At 46.9% G+C, this 19,973-nt stretch overlaps 5 protein-coding genes across 5 annotated transcripts; 2 read left to right on the top strand and 3 right to left on the bottom strand.

The window, feature by feature from the left end:
• Window positions 1-329: 329 nt before the first annotated feature.
• On the top strand, window positions 330-8,882 carry LY89DRAFT_642645 (reducing type I polyketide synthase; the record flags this gene model as incomplete). The annotated part of the gene is made up of 12 exons (XM_018211761.1): window positions 330-518; window positions 578-722; window positions 787-1,055; window positions 1,104-1,449; window positions 1,497-1,587; window positions 1,666-1,822; window positions 1,871-2,492; window positions 2,543-2,702; window positions 2,752-6,753; window positions 6,873-7,440; window positions 7,545-7,868; window positions 7,917-8,882. 12 exons carry the CDS (start codon window positions 330-332, stop codon window positions 8,766-8,768), a joined length of 7,725 nt encoding a protein of 2,574 aa, XP_018073896.1. The 3' UTR covers window positions 8,769-8,882.
• A 1,205-nt stretch (window positions 8,883-10,087) lies between these two features.
• Window positions 10,088-12,617, top strand: LY89DRAFT_667481 (uncharacterized protein; the record flags this gene model as incomplete). The annotated part of the gene is made up of 4 exons (XM_018212979.1): window positions 10,088-10,844; window positions 11,133-12,118; window positions 12,220-12,262; window positions 12,325-12,617. 4 exons carry the CDS (start codon window positions 10,088-10,090, stop codon window positions 12,615-12,617), a joined length of 2,079 nt encoding a protein of 692 aa, XP_018073895.1.
• Window positions 12,618-13,020: 403 nt separating this feature from the next.
• LY89DRAFT_613243 (Arginase/deacetylase) lies at window positions 13,021-15,120 on the bottom strand. The gene is made up of 3 exons (XM_018210656.1): window positions 14,822-15,120; window positions 14,533-14,659; window positions 13,021-14,377 (listed from the first exon to the last, which is right to left on the bottom strand). Exons 1-3 carry the CDS (start codon window positions 14,990-14,992, stop codon window positions 13,446-13,448), a joined length of 1,230 nt encoding a protein of 409 aa, XP_018073894.1. The 5' UTR covers window positions 14,993-15,120; the 3' UTR covers window positions 13,021-13,445.
• Window positions 15,121-16,322: 1,202 nt separating this feature from the next.
• On the bottom strand, window positions 16,323-18,930 carry LY89DRAFT_493399 (ankyrin). Its single transcript, XM_018207912.1, has 2 exons — window positions 18,807-18,930; window positions 16,323-18,748 (listed from the first exon to the last, which is right to left on the bottom strand). Exons 1-2 carry the CDS (start codon window positions 18,856-18,858, stop codon window positions 16,512-16,514), a joined length of 2,289 nt encoding a protein of 762 aa, XP_018073893.1. The 5' UTR covers window positions 18,859-18,930; the 3' UTR covers window positions 16,323-16,511.
• On the bottom strand, window positions 18,862-19,483 carry LY89DRAFT_683361 (uncharacterized protein). The gene is made up of 2 exons (XM_018214690.1): window positions 19,251-19,483; window positions 18,862-19,194 (listed from the first exon to the last, which is right to left on the bottom strand). The coding sequence occupies exons 1-2, from the start codon at window positions 19,388-19,390 to the stop codon at window positions 18,888-18,890; spliced, it is 447 nt and encodes a 148-aa protein (XP_018073892.1). The 5' UTR covers window positions 19,391-19,483; the 3' UTR covers window positions 18,862-18,887.
• Window positions 19,484-19,973: the final 490 nt, after the last annotated feature.

Below are 19,973 nucleotides of genomic sequence, written 5' to 3'. Positions count from 1 at the left end.
TGCATGAAAAGGAGTAGAGTGTGCTCAGCCATCAGGCCAATAGTCTTTCTCGATATTGTGAATGAAATATCACCTCTACTGAGAACACTTCTACCAAGTTTCATTTCCGAGAATTAGAGTACCCATTTCTTTAAGTGATAGAGCATAGAATACTATAGCATTGTACGGAACACCATATTCACCTTACATCTCTTCGCGAGTCAGCAATGGCACCCAGCGCCACCCAAAGCTTCTCCAGTAAGCTCCCGAACGGAAGCTCAGAGTACTCTAGTGATCCATTTGGCGAAGATTTCTCTGGCAACTCTTTTCAGAATGGGATAGAAGATACCATGCATGAGAAAGACATTCTAGAACCCATCGCCGTGGTGGGGATTTCCTTCAAGTTTCCACAAGAAGCTACCTCCGAGGCTTCGTTGTGGGAACTCATGATACAGAAACGATGCGTTGCAACGAAATTTCCCGAGCAGCGTTTTAACATAGATGCATTTCATAGTTCAGATAGCAGTCGAATGAATAAGGTAAAGTCTCAACCGTGGCCTCTAGTTGACCCAGGAATTTGGAACTGATCTAAGCCAAGATATCCACGCATGATGCGCATTTTCTGAAGGGAGACATCCGAGACTTCGATGCCCCATTCTTTTCCATTCCCCCGCTTGAAGCCGCTACATTAGATCCCCAGCAGCGATCTTTGCTGGAAACGACTTATCGAGCATTAGAAAATGGTAAGTGTGGCTCAAACGCCGTGTCTCCACCATATTATCCTTCGCTGATCATTTGTCCAAACAGCTGGCATTCCAATGGAGAGCGTCAAACGCTCGAAGATTTCGGTTCATGTTGGTTGTTTCACAAACGACTTCATGACGATGAGTTGGAGAGATTCCCAACAAGTGCCAAAGTACAGTGGTACTGGCAGCGCTGGATCCATCCTTTCCAACAGGATAAGCTGGTTTTTCGACCTAGCAGGGCCTTCTATAACAATCGATACAGCGTGCTCTAGTTCAATGGCAGCGCTTGATCTGTCTTGCCAAGGTCTTTGGTCAGGTGAATCGACTATGGTAAACCTCCCTAACTCCAGTTTGTCTTCTTGAGGCTAACAATATTAGGGCATCGTCGCAGGCTCAAGTCTAATTCTCACTCCAGAGATGAACATAGCTTTATCTAACATGAATTTTCTTTCGCCAGATGGCCGATGCTACAGTTTTGACGATAGATCTAATGGGTATGGTAGAGGCGAAGGATTTGGCGTTTTGATTCTGAAGCCTATTTCTCAGGCAATTCAAGATGGAGACACGATCCGTGCTCTGATTCGGTCTACGGGGACGAACCAGGACGGCCATACACCGGGTGGTGTCACTCAGCCTAGCAAGGATTCGCAGGCGAAATTAATCACTGAAACCTATCGAAAAGCTGGCCTTGATATGGGGTGGACCAGGTTCGTCGAAGCCCACGGTAAGGCAAAGATCTTCTCTAATAGTGATCAGTTCTGACACGTAAAGGCACCGGAACAGCACTTGGAGACCCGATAGAAGCCAGAGCCATTGGGGAAAGTTTTCGGAAGTATCAGGGTGAGAACGACGGCGTATACATGTAAGTGCTCTCTGCTTTCTATACCTGATATAGCTTCTATGTAAAGTGATGAAGCTGAACTGGGATCGTGTGTATTAGCGGAGCTGTCAAATCCAATATCGGGCATCTAGAAGGCACAAGCGGAATTGCCGGTGTGATAAAGACAGTCCTTGCCTTAGAAAGAGGTGTGATTCCACCTAACACTAATTTTGAGGTGTTGAACCCTCAAATAGATGCAGAAGGGCTCAAGATCAAGGTCAGCTTTCCACTTTACTAGTGCGTTCCTTCGCTCACCTCTCCGAAGTTTCCAGTTGAAAGCATCCCTTGGCCTAGTCATGGGATCAGAAGGGCATCGGTTAATTCGTTCGGATTCGGCGGAACAAATGCTCATGCGGTGTTAGATGATGCGTACCATTATCTATCATCAAGACATCTCAGTGCGAATCACTGTACTGCAAAATCTCTGCCAGGACGATTCCCGTTGCAAGCTACCAATGGTTTTCGAACTCCATCTGGAGAAGTGCAAAGCGCCAAGCTGCTTGTCTGGTCAGCCGCAGACGAAGATGGAATTCATCGACTTGCTGCAGAATACGGCCAATATCTCTGTAATCTTGACAAGAAAGACGAGGTTAAGTTTCTCAGCGATTTAGCGTTCACTCTAAATATTCGACGCAGCTCGTTGCCCTGGAAGTCCTTTACTGTAGCAGACTCCGTGTCAAAGCTGGAGAAAAGTCTACTCGAAGACACACTTTCGCAGCCGATTCGATCTCCTACCCAGAAACCCACCCTTGGGTTTGTCTTCACCGGGCAAGGGGCACAGTGGTGGGCAATGGGTCGAGAATTGTCAATCTACCCCGCTTTTAGAGCCAGTTTAAGGGATTCTGAGGAACATTTGCAACAAATTAATTGTTCATGGTCACTTGAAGGTCCGTTGATACTACTCCTCATGAATGATCTATCGATTAATTGATGACAGCTGAAATGGCAAGAGATAAAATGTGCTCGAGAATCAATGAGCCGGAACTCAGCCAGACTATATCGACGGCTGTTCAGATTGCCATCGTGGACTTACTTGGGTATGTCGGTATTGTACCCTCAACTGTGGTAGGACACTCTTCTGGCGAGATTGCTGCTGCGTAAGTCGCTTCTCTAGATTCTTGATGATATCTATTGACTCCCTACTAGCTATTGTATTGGCGCACTATCCAAGAAGTCTGCGTTAAAAGTGGCATACTTTCGTGGTAAGCTGGCATGCAAACTCACAGACTGTCTCGATCCGAAGTCAAAACATTCTATGGTTGCTGTGGGTACATCTCCAGGTCGAATATACGCTATCCTCGAAACATTAGCTGAGCGCTTCGGCTTAAACGCGAATCTGTTGACCGTGAGTTGCATCAACAGCCCGAATAATGTCACTATTTCGGGACCAGAAGTTCAAATCGATGCGTTGACAGCGCACTTGAACCATGAAAAGATCTTTGCCCGTAAGCTGATGGTTAAGGTCGGATATCATTCGCCGCAAATGAACAGAATTTCCTGTGAATATCTGGAGCATCTCCGAGGTCTTCAAAAAGGAACACTATCAAAAGCCCAGATGATGTCGACCGTGACCTGTAAAACAGTCTCGGCGGATGTCTTGTTAACAGGGCAATACTGGGTTGAGAATATGGTATCTCCCGTCAACTTTCTGGGTGCAATGAGAAACTGCTCTATCAGATCGAGTCCAGGTGGGAGAAAATTAGATAAAAGTCACTTGAGGGAAATTGTCGTTAGTATGTGGCTGGAGATTGGACCTCACTCTGCACTTCAAGGGCCTATCAGAGATATCTTGTCTTCCGTGAAGAGAAGTCACGAGGTGACGTACAGCTCTGTTTTAGTTCGCAATCGATCCGCTCTCGAAACATTTCTTACGTCTGCTGGGACGCTGCATTGCCAAGGTTTCCAGGTAGACTTGCAGAAAGTTAATCGACTTGATCCTTGCGCCAGCTTGCCTCTCGTTCTTCCCGATCTCCCACACTATCCTTTCAATCATTCTGTGGTGTATTGGGAAGAGTCTCGAATCGGGAAGACGTTTAGATGTCGTGAATATGGTAATCATGATTTGCTTGGCAGCCGAGTGGACGATTGGAACCCTCTTGAGGGCACGTGGCGAATGATTATCCGGGCAGAGGAAATGCCATGGGTCAAGGAGCACCGAGTCAATGGTTCAATACTTTACCCTGCAGCAGGAATGCTCGTGATGGCCATCGAAGCCGCAAAACAGCTGGACGATACACAGTTTGCAATCGGTTATGAGATTAGTGATGTCTCTTTTCACACCGCCCTTATCATTTCCCAAGAGAATGTCGAAACGCAAATTTGTCTCCGCCCATCAACCGATACTGCGAACAAAAAACACCTCTCCTACGAGTTCCGTATCTATTTTCACAACAGCTTCGATCAGAAATGGGAAGAGGTTTGTCGCGGATGTGTACGAGCTGATTTTGGGAGAACCGAGTCAGATGTCAGTGTTTGCAGCGAGACTTCACAAGAACTGGAGCACTTGCGAAATGTTCATGCGAGATCAGTAGCTGAACCCCATCAAAGTATGGAGCCTGCGAGGATGTACCAGATGTTCAAAAAGGTCGGGTTGGAATACGGGCCTAATTTTCAACAATTGACAGACATTCGCTTCAACAATGCGGGAGAAGCGATGTCAACAGTCACCCCCTCTACATGGTCAAGAGAATGGAGTGGCAATGCTGCTCAAAGCCACGTTGTCCACCCAACTACCTTGGACAGCATGTTTCAATTAGTCTTCGTTGCTTTGAGTAACGGCGTCTCAAAGACTCTACAGACAATGGTTCCAAGGCGTATGCAAAAGCTCTGGATATCAAGCACGGGTGTCGGTACTTCGTTTCTAGGCTCGTTGCAGGCGCATGCAGAAGCATGCTGTCTAAGCCGCCGAAGCGCTACATGCTCTATATCAGTTATGGGTGGGGACGATTCACTGAAGGTTCGTATTCAAGGCTTCGAAATCACTGCTGTCTCAAGTCCACAAAGTATCTCTCAGGAACAAAAAGCGAAGCGATTGTGCTACGAAACTCGTTGGGATGTTGATCCGCAACTTCTAGATCTGGATCAGATTCTTCGACATTGCAAACAAGCCTACGTTCCTCGCGAAGAACCAATCGACTTCGCTGCAGATTGCGAATCATTCGTTCTCTCCTGTGCTTCAATTGCTTTGGCAGAACTTAAGCAACTCAACCGTTTACCTGCCCCAGCCCTTGCCAGATATGCAACCTGGCTTCAAGGTAAACTGGACAGTGATTTGGCGAAATTTCCCCCAGAGTATCGGCCTTGCCGAACAGCTCACTTAGGTAATTCGGCCAACTTAGAAGAGCTTCGTGGAAGAGTCGCCACCAATCACCAAGGAAGGCTCTTTGAAAAGGTTGGAAAAGCACTGAGTCAAATACTACTAGGAGATGTCGACCCCTTACAAGTCTTATTCGAGGACGAGCAGCTGGTAGCGAATTTCTATCAGGAGGTAAACGAACACACCCAGATATTTGCAATGTTCTCTCGATTCTTGGATTCCCTCCTTCACAAAAATCCGGGGATGAAGATACTGGAGATTGGAGCTGGAACTGGCGGCACGACAGGAATTTTACACCAAACCTCGGCGCCCGATCCGAGCCACCCACGATACAGCGAATATCACTTCACAGATATCAGTCCGTCGTTCTTTGCCAAGGGGAGAGAAAAGTTCCAGCACAACGGCCGAATGTCTTTCTCTGTTCTAGACATTGAACGAGATATTTTCGATCAGGGATTTCAAGGAGAATACTATGATTTGATTATTGCTTCCAATGTTCTTCATGCTACTCGAAGCCTGAGTAAGACCATTGGGAACACCCGCAAGTTGCTGAAACCCGGTGGGCTGCTCCTCCTCGTGGAGTTGACGGTACCAGACTTGCTCCCAGTTCCATTCGTGTTCGGCACACTTCCTGGCTGGTGGCTGAGCTCAGAACACTATAGGCCAATGGGCCCGCTTATCAATGTTGAGCAGTGGGATGTGGTATTGAAAGAAAATGGTTTCTCCGGAACGGACCTCGTTCTTAGAGATTACCAAAGCGAAGCATGTCACACAGCAAGTCTGATGCTTTCTACTGCCACGGGATCAGATAAGGCTTCGGAGTCAGATTTGAATTCAAAGACCATCGTAGTCATTGACGAAAATTCTTCCTTTCAACGGAATATGGTCGCTGCTCTTGTCTCAGAGCTGAAAGTATGCGCAGCACTCACCAAGGAGCAGGTATCTACGATGCCGAACCGCGACCAATATCAGTACATTATACTAATTGAAGTCGATGGTCCAGTGCTCTCCATGATCGATTCGCAGGCTTTCATTTCCATCCAGTCCTTTCTCTGTTCGTCCAAAGGCATCCTTTGGGTGACCGGAGGTGGCGGTCGAAAGTCTGTGTTACCAGACTATGGAATGGCACAGGGTCTCTTCACTGTTCTTCGCCTCGAAAATGGCACCATCCCAATGTCGGTATTGGGGCTGGAGGTATCCCCAGATTCATTATGTCAAGAACATGCAAGAAACATTGCCGCGGTTTTTAAGAGTATGACATCTGCAAGAGAAACTGCTCCTGAGCTGGAATATGTAGAAGTGGACGGTCTACTGCATATCAATCGGATCTATGAAGCAAAGTCACCGAACGAGCATGTGTTCGACCAAACCATAGTTCAGTCGCGCATTCAACAATTTGGAGAAGGGCCTGCGATCAAGCTCAGCGCCGAAGTGCCTGGACTAGACTGTTTGCAATTCATCGAAGACTCAGAACACGACGAACCCATGGCGCCCGGAGAGGTTGAAGTACAAGTTCATGCGATCGGTGTCAACTTCAAGGACCTCTTGACGGTCCTGGGTCGTGTAGACTCCGATGTCCTAGGTTGCGAATGCAGTGGTATCATCAGCCGAGTTGGTGAGGACTGCGGGTCCCTTAAGCTTGGAGACCGCGTTACCATGATCTCTTTCGGGGCATACAGAACATACGCCAGGTCTAAGGTGGATTGCGTAATCAAGATCCCCGATGAGATGACATTTGTGGAAGCCGCAGCGATTCCTACAGTGTTCTGCACTGCTTTTTACAGCCTCTGCGAGATTGCAAGATTGGAGAAAGGAGAATCTATTCTCATTCAGTACGTATCTCTTTTGTAGTCCCGAAGCTGACCTCTCTGTTTTGAGCTGTACATTGTGACATTCCCGAGCGCAGTTCTGAGCTCTAGGAAGTTTGAGCGTTAACAATCGTTTCTTACAGTGCAGCATCCGGTGGTACTGGGCAAGCGTCAATACAAATTGCCCGACAGATAGGAGCCGAGATATTTGCAACGGTTGGTTCTGTGGACAAAAAGCTCCTTCTCATGGATAAGTACGGCATTGCAGAAGACCATATATTTTACAGCCGGGACACCTCATTCGCCGAAGGCATACAAAGGATGACCAACAATCGAGGGGTAGACGTGATTCTGAACTCGTTGTCTGGAGAAGGCCTGTTGGCTTCTTGGCAATGTATTGCTCAATACGGTCGATTCCTTGAAATAGGAAAGAAAGATATCAACGACCACGGCAGTCTCCCTTTGTATCCTTTCCATAAGAACGCTCTGTTTGCAGGGATCGATCTCACTTGCCTTGTTATCAACCGACCCCACCTGATACAACGAATACTCCAACAAGTAATGTCAATGTTCAGTCTCAATCAACTCTCAGCACCATATCCACTCCATGTGTTTCCGATCTCTGATACAGAAAAAGCGTTCCGCTTCCTTCAAGGAGGCAAAAGTTCAGGCAAAATTGTTCTCAAGATTGAGGAGAAATCAAAAGTCCTTGTAAGCAACCCCCGACTCTGCTTTCTTCTGTAACAGCGGAGAGTTAATTTCAAGTCAATCTCTGTATTAATTTGGTGGATATTGATCGCTGATAACCAAGATAGACGTCTTTGACAACGAAGTCAGCATATCGGTTTAAGAACAATGTAACTTATGTGATATCAGGTGGGCTCGGCGGTCTTGGACGGAGTATCTCCAGGTGGATGGTAGCAAGAGGCGCGAGGAACCTGATCCTACTTTCCAGGTCCGGACCAGCGTCCAATGTGAAGGCTCAGGAACTTCTTGCTGAACTTAGGAAAAAAGGAGTACATGTGGTGGCTCCTGCATGTGATATCACCTGTTTGCCATCGCTTCAAAAGATTCTAGACGACTACAAGGACGAAATGCCTCCCATCATGGGTTGTTTTCAAGGTGCAATGGTCCTGAAAGTAAGTAGAGCCCATGGTACTGTTCTCGATTCTCTAACAATTACGTAGGATGCTACGTTTGCTGCAATGTCTTTCCAAGACTGGAAAACCTGTACTATGCCCAAGGTTCAGGGGTCATGGAACTTGCATACCTTACTCCCCAAGGGCTTGGAGTTCTTCATCCTCCTCTCCTCTACTTGTGGCATCTATGGAAACCCTGGCCAGAGCAACTACGCAGCAGGAAATACCTACCAAGCTGCATTGACAAACTATCGAGTATCTCAAGGAGAAAAAGCTACAACAATCGATCTCGGCGTTGTTCTGTCAGAAGGCTTTGTTGCTGAGAACGCTCACATCATGGAGCATCTGAAACGAGTTGGAGTCTTGGACAGCTTGAGCCTTGACGAGCTATTTGCGCTGCTCGACTATTATTGTGACCCTGCTTTCAGTCCAGAGACAACAATGCAAAGCCATGTGACCACTGGAATTTCCCTTCCAACCGACATCCGTGCCCAGGGCGGCGAAGTCCCATATGCTCTACAACAGCCGGTCTTCCTCAGCCTTCACCAGATTGATAGCTCAACAAAGTCCACGATCAAAATCAGTGAGCACAGTCAAGATTTCAAAGCACTCTTTGCGTCCGCAGCCTCTTTGAAAGACGCGGGACTGCTTGTATCTGAAGGCTTGTGCAAAAAGCTATCTCGCGTCTTAGGTATCCCGAAGGAGACCATTGCATTGAATGGCAGAGTTGATAGCTATGGAGTGGACTCTTTGGCCGCTGTGGAATTGAAGAATTGGTTGTCGCGCGAGATGAGTGCTGACGTAGCCGTTTTTGAAATCTTGGGCGGTCCAACCCTGATAGATGTTGGATTGACGACTGCAGCGAAGAGCGCATTCCGGAAGGACGATTGGACTAATTAAAAGAGTGGTACTGTTGGAAGTTTGAACTGATACATGGCGCTGATTCAGCCAACTTGTCAAGTTTCAATTTATTTAGAAGGTGTGGGAAAGGAATCCCGAATGCACTAATTAGCCAGCATCCATGCAAGAGTAAACCCTTGTGATAACTCAATTTGTGCTTCAAGACGTCGGCGACAGGGCGTACAAAACTATAAGCGATTGCCATATTCACGGCCTTTTTGATGGTGAAGCACTCATAGACGATCTAACAGCTGCCAGGCGTGTCATACCCCCCATACACTATTTCATCGAAATTGAACAGATTTATGCTCCTTTAGCGCTAAACCTTAACTTCTATATAGATTTAAATAAGCAGATTTTCGCCGTCGCCAATCCCCTCCTGTCGCCAACGCGGGGCAACCCGCACGATCGATACTTTAAAAAACCTGTTCCCCGGAAGGGGTTTTTACAAAGGTACCTCTCTCCCCCGCACGCGCTTCGGCAGTGTACGGGGTCAGAGGGCTGCCCAGAGTTTTTGTTTTTGAAACCTACCTACCTACCTACCTAGGTAGGTATATAATTCTCTCCTGGCTTCTCGCTTAGCACATTAAGCGAGAGGGGACCGATACAGTGACACGGGCCAAAGGAACAGATCTTAGCTACGAACGAGAAAACTAAGGTATATTTGTGGAGACGAGATTGGTAGGCTCGAATTTGAAGGGGTGCTATGGCAAGAAATGAGCGTAGATGTCCCAATCTTGAGATAATGGATAGACCAACCTTCACAGATGCGCCATTCACGAATGCGTCGATGAGATCGCTGCGGAAGGACGGTGAGATAATCAACTATTCCTGAGAGTTCGTGTTCATATAAGGTGCTGGTCCAGTCACTTCGCGAGAATCGTGTGGCTAATATATTATGGGGGCTATGCAAGTGCAGATGGAAAAGCACCCTGAGCATAATAGCCGATATCCAGGCAACAAAGTTCGCTTCCTGTGGAGCTTTCTGCTCTTAGCATCACAAACAATTCACCATGGCTTTCCAAAACACGCGCCAACATCACTCAATTCAAATCCAGTCGCGCAAAGACGGATCTTCACGACGGCCTTTACTGTGGTTAAGAACATTACTATCTTGCCTCTCTTGCTTTATCGGAACTTTTAACGGCTATATATATCGAGCACCTTCCGCAATAAAGTCTTTTCTTACACGATTCGCTGCACTCTTTCGATCGGAAGAACGGAAATGTCCATGCGTTTTGAAAGGCAAAAGGGTCGACGAAGTCTGTAGACACCAAAGATGGCAAGCTTTGAAGACTTGTTGTATCCACATCCCGGCTATGGCTGTCACTGTGGCCCTATTGTACATCAACTTTTCTGAGATATATTGGGAGGAAGTAGGAACATCCAACCAAAGTCTTCGGCTCAATGCACTTCAATTTGCTGCGAAACTCCACGAGATCTTGATTGCCGCGTCTTTGTCTATGGTTGCCATTAGCTACGTCCAGTACGAAGTACTACGTGGTGGAGGACTTCCTGTTGGCAGTGTACTGGCAGGCTTCCAGATCACCAATTTAAATTCCGTCTTCAATTTGCAGCTTTGGAGGAAGCTATTCCCGAAAGGCTTCCAGGCTCACCGATTGCGCTTCATTGCAATTGTACTGGTACTCGTCGTTATGTGTGCTATTTCCGGACCATCCTCAGCTATTTTAATCCTTCCTTCTACTGGTCAATGGAATATTCCGATGAGCTTGGAAACATTAATGATGCCTTACTTTGGACAGCTGTCCGAAAGCTCCAGATATCGACTTTTCATAAATGCAACTGAAGCTCGACTGTGGCCATCGGAAATCACTAGCGAATCATTCCTTCCCTCTGATTGTCTGTTCATAAACTCCACGACCCCTCAACACTGCCCGGCAGCTGGGTTGACAAGTCTCGCGGCATCTATTGAATATCTATATTATGATGATCAAAATGGTTTGGATGTGTATGATCCTAGTCCACGTCGCACTTGGAATTTTACGATGCCCGGGGAAACTAACGATAAAATTCAGCTAAATACGACTCATCGCTTCTTAGCAGGCGCTATTGCAGGTCAGTGTGCAGCGCGTGAGGATAGAGCAACCTTTGTCACCCTGAGCACTTCTATCTCAATTGATAATGTAGTATCGATTATGGCCAGTTATTGGGACGCTCTCGACGATTTCTCATCGGAGTACTCTAAGACGTTAATGGGGATTTCGCTGGTCGAGAGAAGACGAGCTTTTGCTCCTCAAACTGCCGTTTATTGTTCACAAAGTGACGCTTAGGTTTTGGATGGAGGGTCTTCTGGAAGTTATGAGCTGTTATTTCCATTGAGAAATGGAAACAACTGGACGATAGATGCCAATATTCTCCTGAGTCTGAGAAATTCTTCGGAAGATCTGGCCAGTGTGTGGATACAGCCTCCCGACTTTGGAACATTCACAACATCAATTGCTGCGGCTTTTGTGATGCGTGAAAGCACTTATCCGATGCAGCTTGCATGCTCCATATATTCCAGCTGGCAGCCTGAAGATATCTACGTCAATTCGAAAGAAGACTTGCACTATCTCTCTCCTAGTATTGACAATTATGTCGTGTCTCTAGCAGTGCCAGAAGACAATTGTTCTCCAGAGGAATTGTCTAAAGACTTGGCTTCCAGGCACATACGACTAGATATCGATTGGATCAACAAAGCTTTGCCAAACAACGAAACCATTAATCAGCTAATTCGGTCGATAAAGCCTATACCGAACGAAAGCATCGAGCCCATAGTCGATGTAGGAACCTCGCTTTCGCTTCTCATAACAGACGCCTTAGCAAGATTTGGAGTCGATATCAATTTGACGCTTGCGATGGATTCCTATCTCCACGATCCAAATCAGGATGCCTTTTTCTTCGAATCGTATAGCATGGTCCTCGAGAATATTTCTGAAGTTGATCTGGTAAACTCTATAGAGGTGTTCCCCATAGCATCTCATTACGGATACAGTTATTCGGCCGAAGGAGTAACTAGACGAATCGCTGTGGGAATCCTCCTTGTGCATATCTTCATCGCATTAGTGCACACAGTCCTGGTGTTGTGGCATGGCTGGAGCTATCCTGACTTGGAGACCATATATGACATCGTCATTCTGGCTATAGGATCTTCGACCTCTACAATTGGCTCAGAGTCAAGTTCGACCGTTGGTGTAGCAGAGTTGAAGAAAGAAAATTTTACCTTCAAAGTCCAGGAGGTGTCATGCTCAAGGCTGGAATTGGTTGTTAAATCTTTGGTCGTTGAGGCTTCGACGAAGGAGGAAAGACCGGATCAAAATGGGCAGGACAATGAGAGCGCTATCGCGGTAGTAAGCTCTCAAGCTGACACAAGTGCAATTAATTTGAGTGTGTAATTTCAAGCAAATAGCTTTCATTTCGAGTGGCATTCGATTAACTCTCTGTTATGTAGATTGATCGAAACTCCTTTTACTTGTGGCAGCACCGTAGAAACGGTAAGAAAGCGAGGGTATATCGCACTGATATATGTGCGACAATTTACTAAATCGCCTCTCAGCTCGTAAAACACAGATTCTTCTCCAAGAGCTGCATTATGACATGACTTCATACTTGCGAGAGAAAATCATGAAAATTATGTACAAGAAGGAAATTGTCGTTCAGTCATCAGTACATCCAAATGGCCCAACAGCTCTCAGGCAGAAAAAGAATCACAGTCACCGCTCGTACAGCCCAAAGGGTTCGCTATCCCTCTTCTTCACATCCTCAGGAAATTCCTGGTATTCTGGGAGATCTGGAAGAGGAATCCTGTATCATATACCCCCATCAGCTCTCTTCAAACAGAAACAATAACTTCACCCAAAAATGATTACTTACACAGGCTGTGGCTTTCCAAAAATCGACAGAGCTCTCCCCATACTATGTCGTCCCGAATGAAAACTGTGCGCAAGCATAGACCTGCGCGGTACGTATGTAGGATCGAAGGTCTTCCTCCACTGCCGCTTTTCTTCTCGTCCATGGATCTTGTCGCGTGAGATATGGTAGATGTATGTCACTGCGGTCTTCATATTTGCTCGAAAAATGGGTCAAGGATGCTTCAGCGAATAGAGGAAGATTGAAGAGCGGTAGAACGAATCAAACTTGAGAGAACAGATGCAAACAAGATTTAAACGTGACTTTGACTGGGATGTTGAATTCGAGAAAGAAAAAAGCAATTCTGAAAGCTATACATCGAATGGCTGGGCAAGTTTATAAAGCAGTTCATTCTGGCTCTTGCGGTCGTACTTAGTTGCGAATACGAAAGAAACGCGTCATTTCTATCCCGTTAGCTTTGCGATCGCGAATTTGCGACCCCGAGAATGCTATGACTATTTAGCTTTGCGAGATGCCTTGCAGGAGAAGTAATTGACCAATAAGATGCCCTGTTTCATTCGGTGTGCGAGTCGTGACACCTGTCGCGGTGTTTCAAGTCTCGGCAAACCCCATCTCGAAAAGGTGTTTCAATGTTGCCACGAACGCTTTTGGTACTGCATAACCCCTCAGAGATAAGATGAAGCACTTTTCCACTCAATTTCCCAATCTTCGAAGCTTGCCTTTTACACCATCTTCATCGATTTCCTCTTTCGTCCAACTCCGAACACTCCACCAAAAACTTGGCAACCACAACTCCAAACCCAGACCTCACAACTCGTCCTTCACTCTTCCTCTAGCGTCACGGCCAGGAACTTCTGCAGTCTTGCCCATATCCACCAACCCCCGTTTGACCATGCTCGTCAGAATCTCATACACGACTTGCGCTCCAGCCAAGGCAGTCTGCTCTCCGGCCCCATCGTATGCGGGCGCCACCTCCACGATATCCCCACCTACGATGTTTAATCCCTCGATTCCTCTCAAGATTCGAATCAACTCTCTGCTTGTCCATCCACCAGCTTCTGGGGTTCCAGTACCTGGTGCAAGACCTGGGTCAAGGACGTCGATGTCAACACTAACGTAAACAGGAGTCTCTGTCCCAATTCTAGCCATAATGGTATCAACAACACCTTTTGGACCAAGATCATCGATATCATCAGCCGAGATACGTAGGAAGCCCTGATTCGTATCATCCTCAAAGTCTGCCCAATCATCCCCGCTCAACCTCGTTCTCAACCCCGCATGAACCGACGAACCGTTCAGAATCAGTCCTTCGTTGGAAGCAATCCAGAACATAGACCCATGGTTAAACTCCGCCTGTTTACTTGGCCACGGACTCGGGTACTTTGCCGGATGCCAAGTATCTAAATGTGCATCGAAATGAAGAACTGCGATACTCTGTCCATAGACTTTATTTAAACCCCGCAATGCTGCAAGTGCCAAAGCATGATCTCCACCTAAGGTTATAATCTTAGGTTTTGGGATGACGGAAGAGAGTGAAGAGCGGTGACCAAGTTCGAGGTAAGCGGACGTCATTTGGGTGAGTGCAACGGCATTATCGAAAGGAGTTACGGGAACGTCGCCGCAGTCGAGGATCTTGGCCCATGACATGTAAGGGTTGATTCCAGCTCGGGGATTGAAGCCTCGGAAAGAGGTCTGTCGAGATGATGCTGCTCTAATAGCTCGGGGCCCAAAACGAGCTCCTGTAGAGTATTAGACTTCCATTGAGAAAAAGAGTTAAGTGTTTAGCGAGTCAAGGGAATAAAGGGGGTTAGTCACGTGTACCGGACACCGAGAATATCTAGCTGGAGAGGAAAAGACCAGAATGGAGTCAAAACGGAGATTTTTTGAGACAAACCTGGTCTATAGCTAACAGCGGTATCAAAGGGAACTCCCAAAATGCCAATATCGAACAGAGTATCTGGCTTAGTGAGACACTTCACGTGCTCGAGGTGTGCAAATGAGTTGACCCCATTATATCCCCACTAGAAACCACTTAGCATTCTTTCTCTCCTTCTTCAAAACTTCAAGTCATTTAAAAGAAAAAGAACTTCTGAGATTGTTGGACAATGAGATCAAAAGTGCGAGGCAGCACCAATTGAACGTGCACTGCCCACAACTTTCAACGCATGAAGGGAACCACGAACCTCAAAGCCCCATTTTCGCTCCAATTCCTCAGTGTTGTCCTGGATATATTCTTGCTCATGAAGCGGGATCTCTTTCTCGGCGTGGTCGTGGTCATGGCCATGATGTTCGTGCCCCACTACGACACCGATTACCCCGCATAACACCAACAAGGACAACGTTTCGAGCCGCATTTTGTCAAATGCTCTAATTTGATGAGTTTGAAAGAATCTTTGCAAAGGTGCTCCAGTGAAAGGACTCTGGAAGTTGAAAGAGAAGTGCAAACTATTGTGAGGTCTAATTAGAGTTGATTACGTTATCGGTTCTTCACAGGGCGCGAGCTTATCGACACTTCCTCCCACTTTTGAAGTCATTCACTCATAACATTGACATGCCAAACAAGCAAGATGCTACTCATTAGAACGAGAAAGGAAAGTGCATCCGATAAGGCTGTCATTTTCAATACGTGCTGCGCCTAAAAGTATACTTATCCCCAACGAATACCAAAGCAAAACCAAAATAACCCACCAAGTCAAATCAGAGCCCATTCATGTCCCCTGTAAGTATTGACACCTAGATACCCCAACTCTGCTACCCGTGATAAGATTCCAGCAATCTTCGAGTAACATGATGTCCATTGCCCGACGCATATGCCAGAGCGCGCTCATATTGCTCTTCTCCTGCCCGATACACATCCGCACCAGCGTTGAGCAGCATCTGTACTATATCAATACTGCCATGCTCTGCAGCTCCTTCCAGAGCCGTTCTACCGCCGACTGTTCCACGTGGAGCATTGACATCGGCTCCATTTTCGAGAAGCAGACAAACGATACCAAGATCGCCTTGCATAGCTGCAAATTGAAGAGCGGTAGCACCGTACCTCTCGGCTGCTGGAGCATTGACATCTGCGCCATGCTCAATGAGCATTTTAACGATCTCTTTGTGTCCATCTCGGGCTGCGATTTGAAGCGCCGTGTGTTGCTCTGTATGGGTCAATAGATCTGGTTTCGCATTGCGATGGAGAAGAACACGAACGATCTCCTTGCTTCCACCTTCAGCTGCGAGTTGGAGAGCAGTATGCCGTTTTTCGCCAGCCCACAGATCTGGTTTCGCATTGTGATCAAGAAGCAGCAGGACGATATCTTCGTGTCCATCTCGAGCTGCGATCTGGAGAGCGGTGTGTTGCTCTTTGCCGGCTCGCAGATCCGGTTTCGCATGGTGGTCAAGAAGCAGACAAATTATCTCCTTGTCTTTACTTCGAGTTGCGATTTGGATTGCAGTACCGAAAGTACCTCTGCCAGAGAATTTATTCGGATCTGCGCCATGTTGCAATAACAACCTTGCAATGTCTTTTTGATTTAGGGAAATTGCAAGCTGTAAAGTTGTCATATCCATAACATTGTACCAGGAATTTGGATCAGCACCAGCATCGAGGAGGAGTTCGACTTTGGCCATACCGTACCTACGCACAGCTACAAAAAGAGCAGACTCTTCGCTCAAAGTTCCATTGCATACAAGGCCATCTGGATCAGCTCCATGACCAAGGAGAAAGCGCATAATCGCAAGGTTAGGAGTAGAGTCATATATCAAAGCCAGATAAAGCACTTTACACTTATCGTGGTACACATCCATCTCGACCATATGGTTTTGAACAATTGTCTCAACCACTGCGATATGGCCGTGCCTGGTCGCTTTATCGAATGCCGGACGTGCCTACGAAGATCTTCTAGCTAAATTGAGCCCTATCTGCGCAGTAAGGAGTTGGAAGAGCCTTGGATTGCCAACTGAGGCCTCCAAAGCATATGGATCGAACAGGTTCGCTCCAAGATCAAGCAGTTCCTGGATAAGCTTCTCATCTTGGATGATTATAGCAGCCGCCAGCGGCGTTAGTGTTCGCCAGTCGTCAGGATCAACATTTAACTTGGCACCTCTCGAGATGAGGTAACGAAAACAGTATTCGTTTTGCTTGATAATAGCTATGGCGAGTGGTCCCCCACGGTATGGGGATCCACGTTCATCACAAGTTCCCCGACATTCCGAAAAGCCAACCTTGTTTATATCCACACCAGCCTCAATCATAGACCGAACAGTGGACATGTCTCCCCGTTCGATAGCACGAATTAATTTTCGAAGACCCTCGGAACCGCTAATCACCCTATCATTGTGGAGCAAACTGTCAGAGCCTGGAGCTGCTCCAGCTTCTAAAAGTAACTCAACAAGTGCTTCGTCCCCATTCTGTCTTGCGATCGAGAGAGGAGTGCTGCAACCTTCTGGAGCAGCATTGATATCCGCTCCAGCATATAACAGGATCTCTACAACTTCCTTGACTTTCTCGTGCTCTGACAGTAACTTATAGTATATTGAGCAACCAAGCGAAGCGATAATGGGTTGACGAAAGACAAAGGCTTCATCCAATACTTGGCGAAGGACCCCTATATGAGACGCAAATTGGCAAGCGAGCTCAATCGCTTCTCGGAAATCCCAACCATTAGAGGATAATCTGTTATAGAATGCATCGGGGTCAAGCGGCAGTGTCGTTATTATGGAGACGTCGCCAGTTCGTAGCGCCGACTTAATTATAGTGTCCACAATCTTAAGCTCAGACTGCTCAGGCTTAGGAGTGTGCAAAAGAGACAAAACATCTAGTGGACAATTGACCTTCTGAGCTACTTCGAGCGTGTGCTGAGTCGGTAGAGCTCCCGTGTTGAGGAACATGGAAACTAAATCTGGAACTCCTGAAAGGACAGCGAGATCCAAAGTCGAGAGAAAAGTGCCCATAGAATTGGTAGATTCGCTGCAGTTGGAGCATGCGAATTTGACTGGACACCGAAAATAAAAAGGATAATAACTCCTCTGTGGTGCATCTGCGCCCGCACTTAGAAGTGTCTGCACAACTGGAGCGATTCGTGATACATCTTGGTCGCCATCAAAAGTGAAAGATCGATCAAGCACTGACCGAGGCTCCCTATAGCTGCTAAAGTCGCAATCTGCCTGATCCCAGCTATACAAACATTCCTGCAGGATACCCGTTCCTCGAGATGTGATGAACTTGACATTGGCATGGTGTTGCACGAGAAGCTTCACAAGACCGTGGTCTCGATACTTTGCAGCAGCCGATAATGGTGAATGTCCATCTTCGAGAAATCGGTTAATTTTCCAATCCTTGTTTGAAGATGGTGAATATTCAACTGAGGGATTCACATTAGCGCTTGCATCTAGCAAGACTTGGACAAGATCTACACAGCCAGAACCTCTGTCTGAAAGCCAGACGTCAGCTGTCTGGTCACCAGCAATAAGTCTCGAATCGTGCATGCCATATGATGGAAAAGGAGTGACAATGTATCTCGATCCAGAATTCGGGATAAGATAATACGCTATAATGGCGAAAAGGATCCCGCTACTCTTCCACCCGGAACCAGGATTGTCGATGTCAGCACCTGCTTCTGTCAATATTTGCGCCATTTCAGTGTGTCTGATGATGCAAGCAAACTGCAATGGGGTCAGAATTTCGGGGATCCTGTTGTGACGGCAGCTTTGACCGTTGGGGTTCACTCCAGCTCGAAGTAGTTGTTGTAACATCGGGATATCTTTCGCCTCGACAGCAAATGGTAAAAGGCTTTCAAGGGTGGCTTCAGCGCTTGGGGTCTTAATTGAGGCAAGTGCATCTAAAATTGGGATCTTCTTGTGAGCCTTGAGCCATTTGTAGACATCCTTGCCATTAGCTCCAGCGGGGAAGTTATTTGAAGCTAAGAAGACAGCGATGTTTAGTAATTCGGGATTCGTGACATTTCCTTGGTTCGAAACCGGGAAGTCCTCTGCTGTGGTACTACTTAGAAACTCTGAGGTTGGGAGGAGTGACCCGATGATATACTCCATAGAGCTATTGAAGTTATATCCGATGGCGTTCCATGGCAGAGCAAATTGTCCAGCGTCAAGAACATCCATGGATTCTATTCCAGAGACTATTGGTAAGCATATGTGTGAATATTGTAGAGTGTAGTCACCTACGATTAACTTGTTGCATTTCCTGAAAGCCCAGTATCGGCAAGTTTTTGAACATCAAGTTGGAGATTGGTTGACCAGACGGTGTTAGGACTTCGAACCCAGGAGGGGTTTGTGGGGTAGGCGCTGGTCAAATCTGCGTAAGTAGAGGACAGAGAAGCTGAGGGTTGCGTCCGTACCGTTCTTGGCCTGTATTTGCTCCTCGATAGTCATGAATCCATGCCTAGATATCTCTTTCTGAACTTTCTTGCTTGGAATCAAGTGCTTATCGAGATACACATCGCTCTTCTTCCCTTGCCGCTTCCGTTTTTCGATCTTCTGGCCGACAACTTTCCAGTCCTTGTTGGAACGCTTCTTGCGGCAATCTGCGAGAAGTTTCTCATATTGGGCTTTTCTGATACCATGTCAGTATAAGTACAGAAGTTTCGGTTACTCGGTTCATGCACTTACGTCGCTCGAAATCCGTGCTGCTTTGCCATCAACTCGATAACGCCATTCGGACCTTCGAGCGGGTGACCTTTGACAAGGTATAACGATCGAATGATGTTCTTGAGCTGATTCAATCGTTCAGGCTCGACAATCTGGGACATGGTGGGCTATCGGAGGAAAATGATCGTAAAAGATGAGTTTCGGTAGGAAGACGAGTGCTCGAAGAATGAAGAAGGGCATCGCTGCAATATAAGGCTCTGGTGCGATGTTTGCTCTGAACGATGATCATTGGCGGATCCCAGAATCTGGTCTCGAATGTGTGGTGGCGTATGTTGCACGGCAGGGAAGCGACTGGGCTGCGCCTTCCGCGAATATAATTCGTCGGATCCAAAATCTCTGTGCATACTCCCCACGCATTTCGGGAATCATGGGTATCAAAGCCTCATTGCCCCACGAAGAAGCATTGGGCTGTACCAGAATCTTTCTATTCGGCAGTGGATGCGGCCAGCCAGGGCGAGGAGAGCCCACCTCCGTACAATGTTGGATCCTACGCCTCAAAGTCCGTGACGATGGAATCTACCTAGGTAATTGGATGATACTAAATTCCTCGTGCAGAAGAACATTTCCAGTCCGATTCGACCCTCCTTGATTGGCCTTTCCCATAATCTGTAGCCCCAGTCTGCCACGAGAGCGAGCTTTGGCTGCAGATATTTCTCCTGTCTTAGTGATACCACACGGGGAGCC

Source organism: Mollisia scopiformis (genome assembly GCF_001500285.1).
Source record: "Mollisia scopiformis unplaced genomic scaffold LY89scaffold_8, whole genome shotgun sequence".
NCBI lineage: Eukaryota > Fungi > Ascomycota > Leotiomycetes > Helotiales > Mollisiaceae > Mollisia > Mollisia scopiformis.
This window is presented reverse-complemented; position numbering and strand designations above follow the sequence as displayed.

What these genes read in the sequence shown, in the direction of transcription:
- LY89DRAFT_613243 (XM_018210656.1), bottom strand. Translation starts at nt 14,992, where the DNA reads ATGCGGCTCGAAACGTTGTCCTTGTTGGTGTTATGCGGGGTAATCGGT. An exon ending in AGCGAAAATGGGGCTTTGAG is followed by an intron (nt 14,660 to 14,821) that starts GTTCGTGGTTCC and finishes AGTGGTTTCTAG; the next exon opens with TGGGGATATAATGGGGTCAA. An exon ending in CGCTGTTAGCTATAGACCAG is followed by an intron (nt 14,378 to 14,532) that starts GTTTGTCTCAAA and finishes AATACTCTACAG; the next exon opens with GAGCTCGTTTTGGGCCCCGA.
- LY89DRAFT_493399 (XM_018207912.1), bottom strand. Translation starts at nt 18,858, where the DNA reads ATGTTCAAAAACTTGCCGATACTGGGCTTTCAGGAAATGCAACAAGTT. An exon ending in GGAAATGCAACAAGTTAATC is followed by an intron (nt 18,749 to 18,806) that starts GTAGGTGACTAC and finishes TCTCTGGAATAG; the next exon opens with AATCCATGGATGTTCTTGAC.
- LY89DRAFT_683361 (XM_018214690.1), bottom strand. Translation starts at nt 19,390, where the DNA reads ATGTCCCAGATTGTCGAGCCTGAACGATTGAATCAGCTCAAGAACATC. An exon ending in CAGCACGGATTTCGAGCGAC is followed by an intron (nt 19,195 to 19,250) that starts GTAAGTGCATGA and finishes ACATGGTATCAG; the next exon opens with AAAAGCCCAATATGAGAAAC.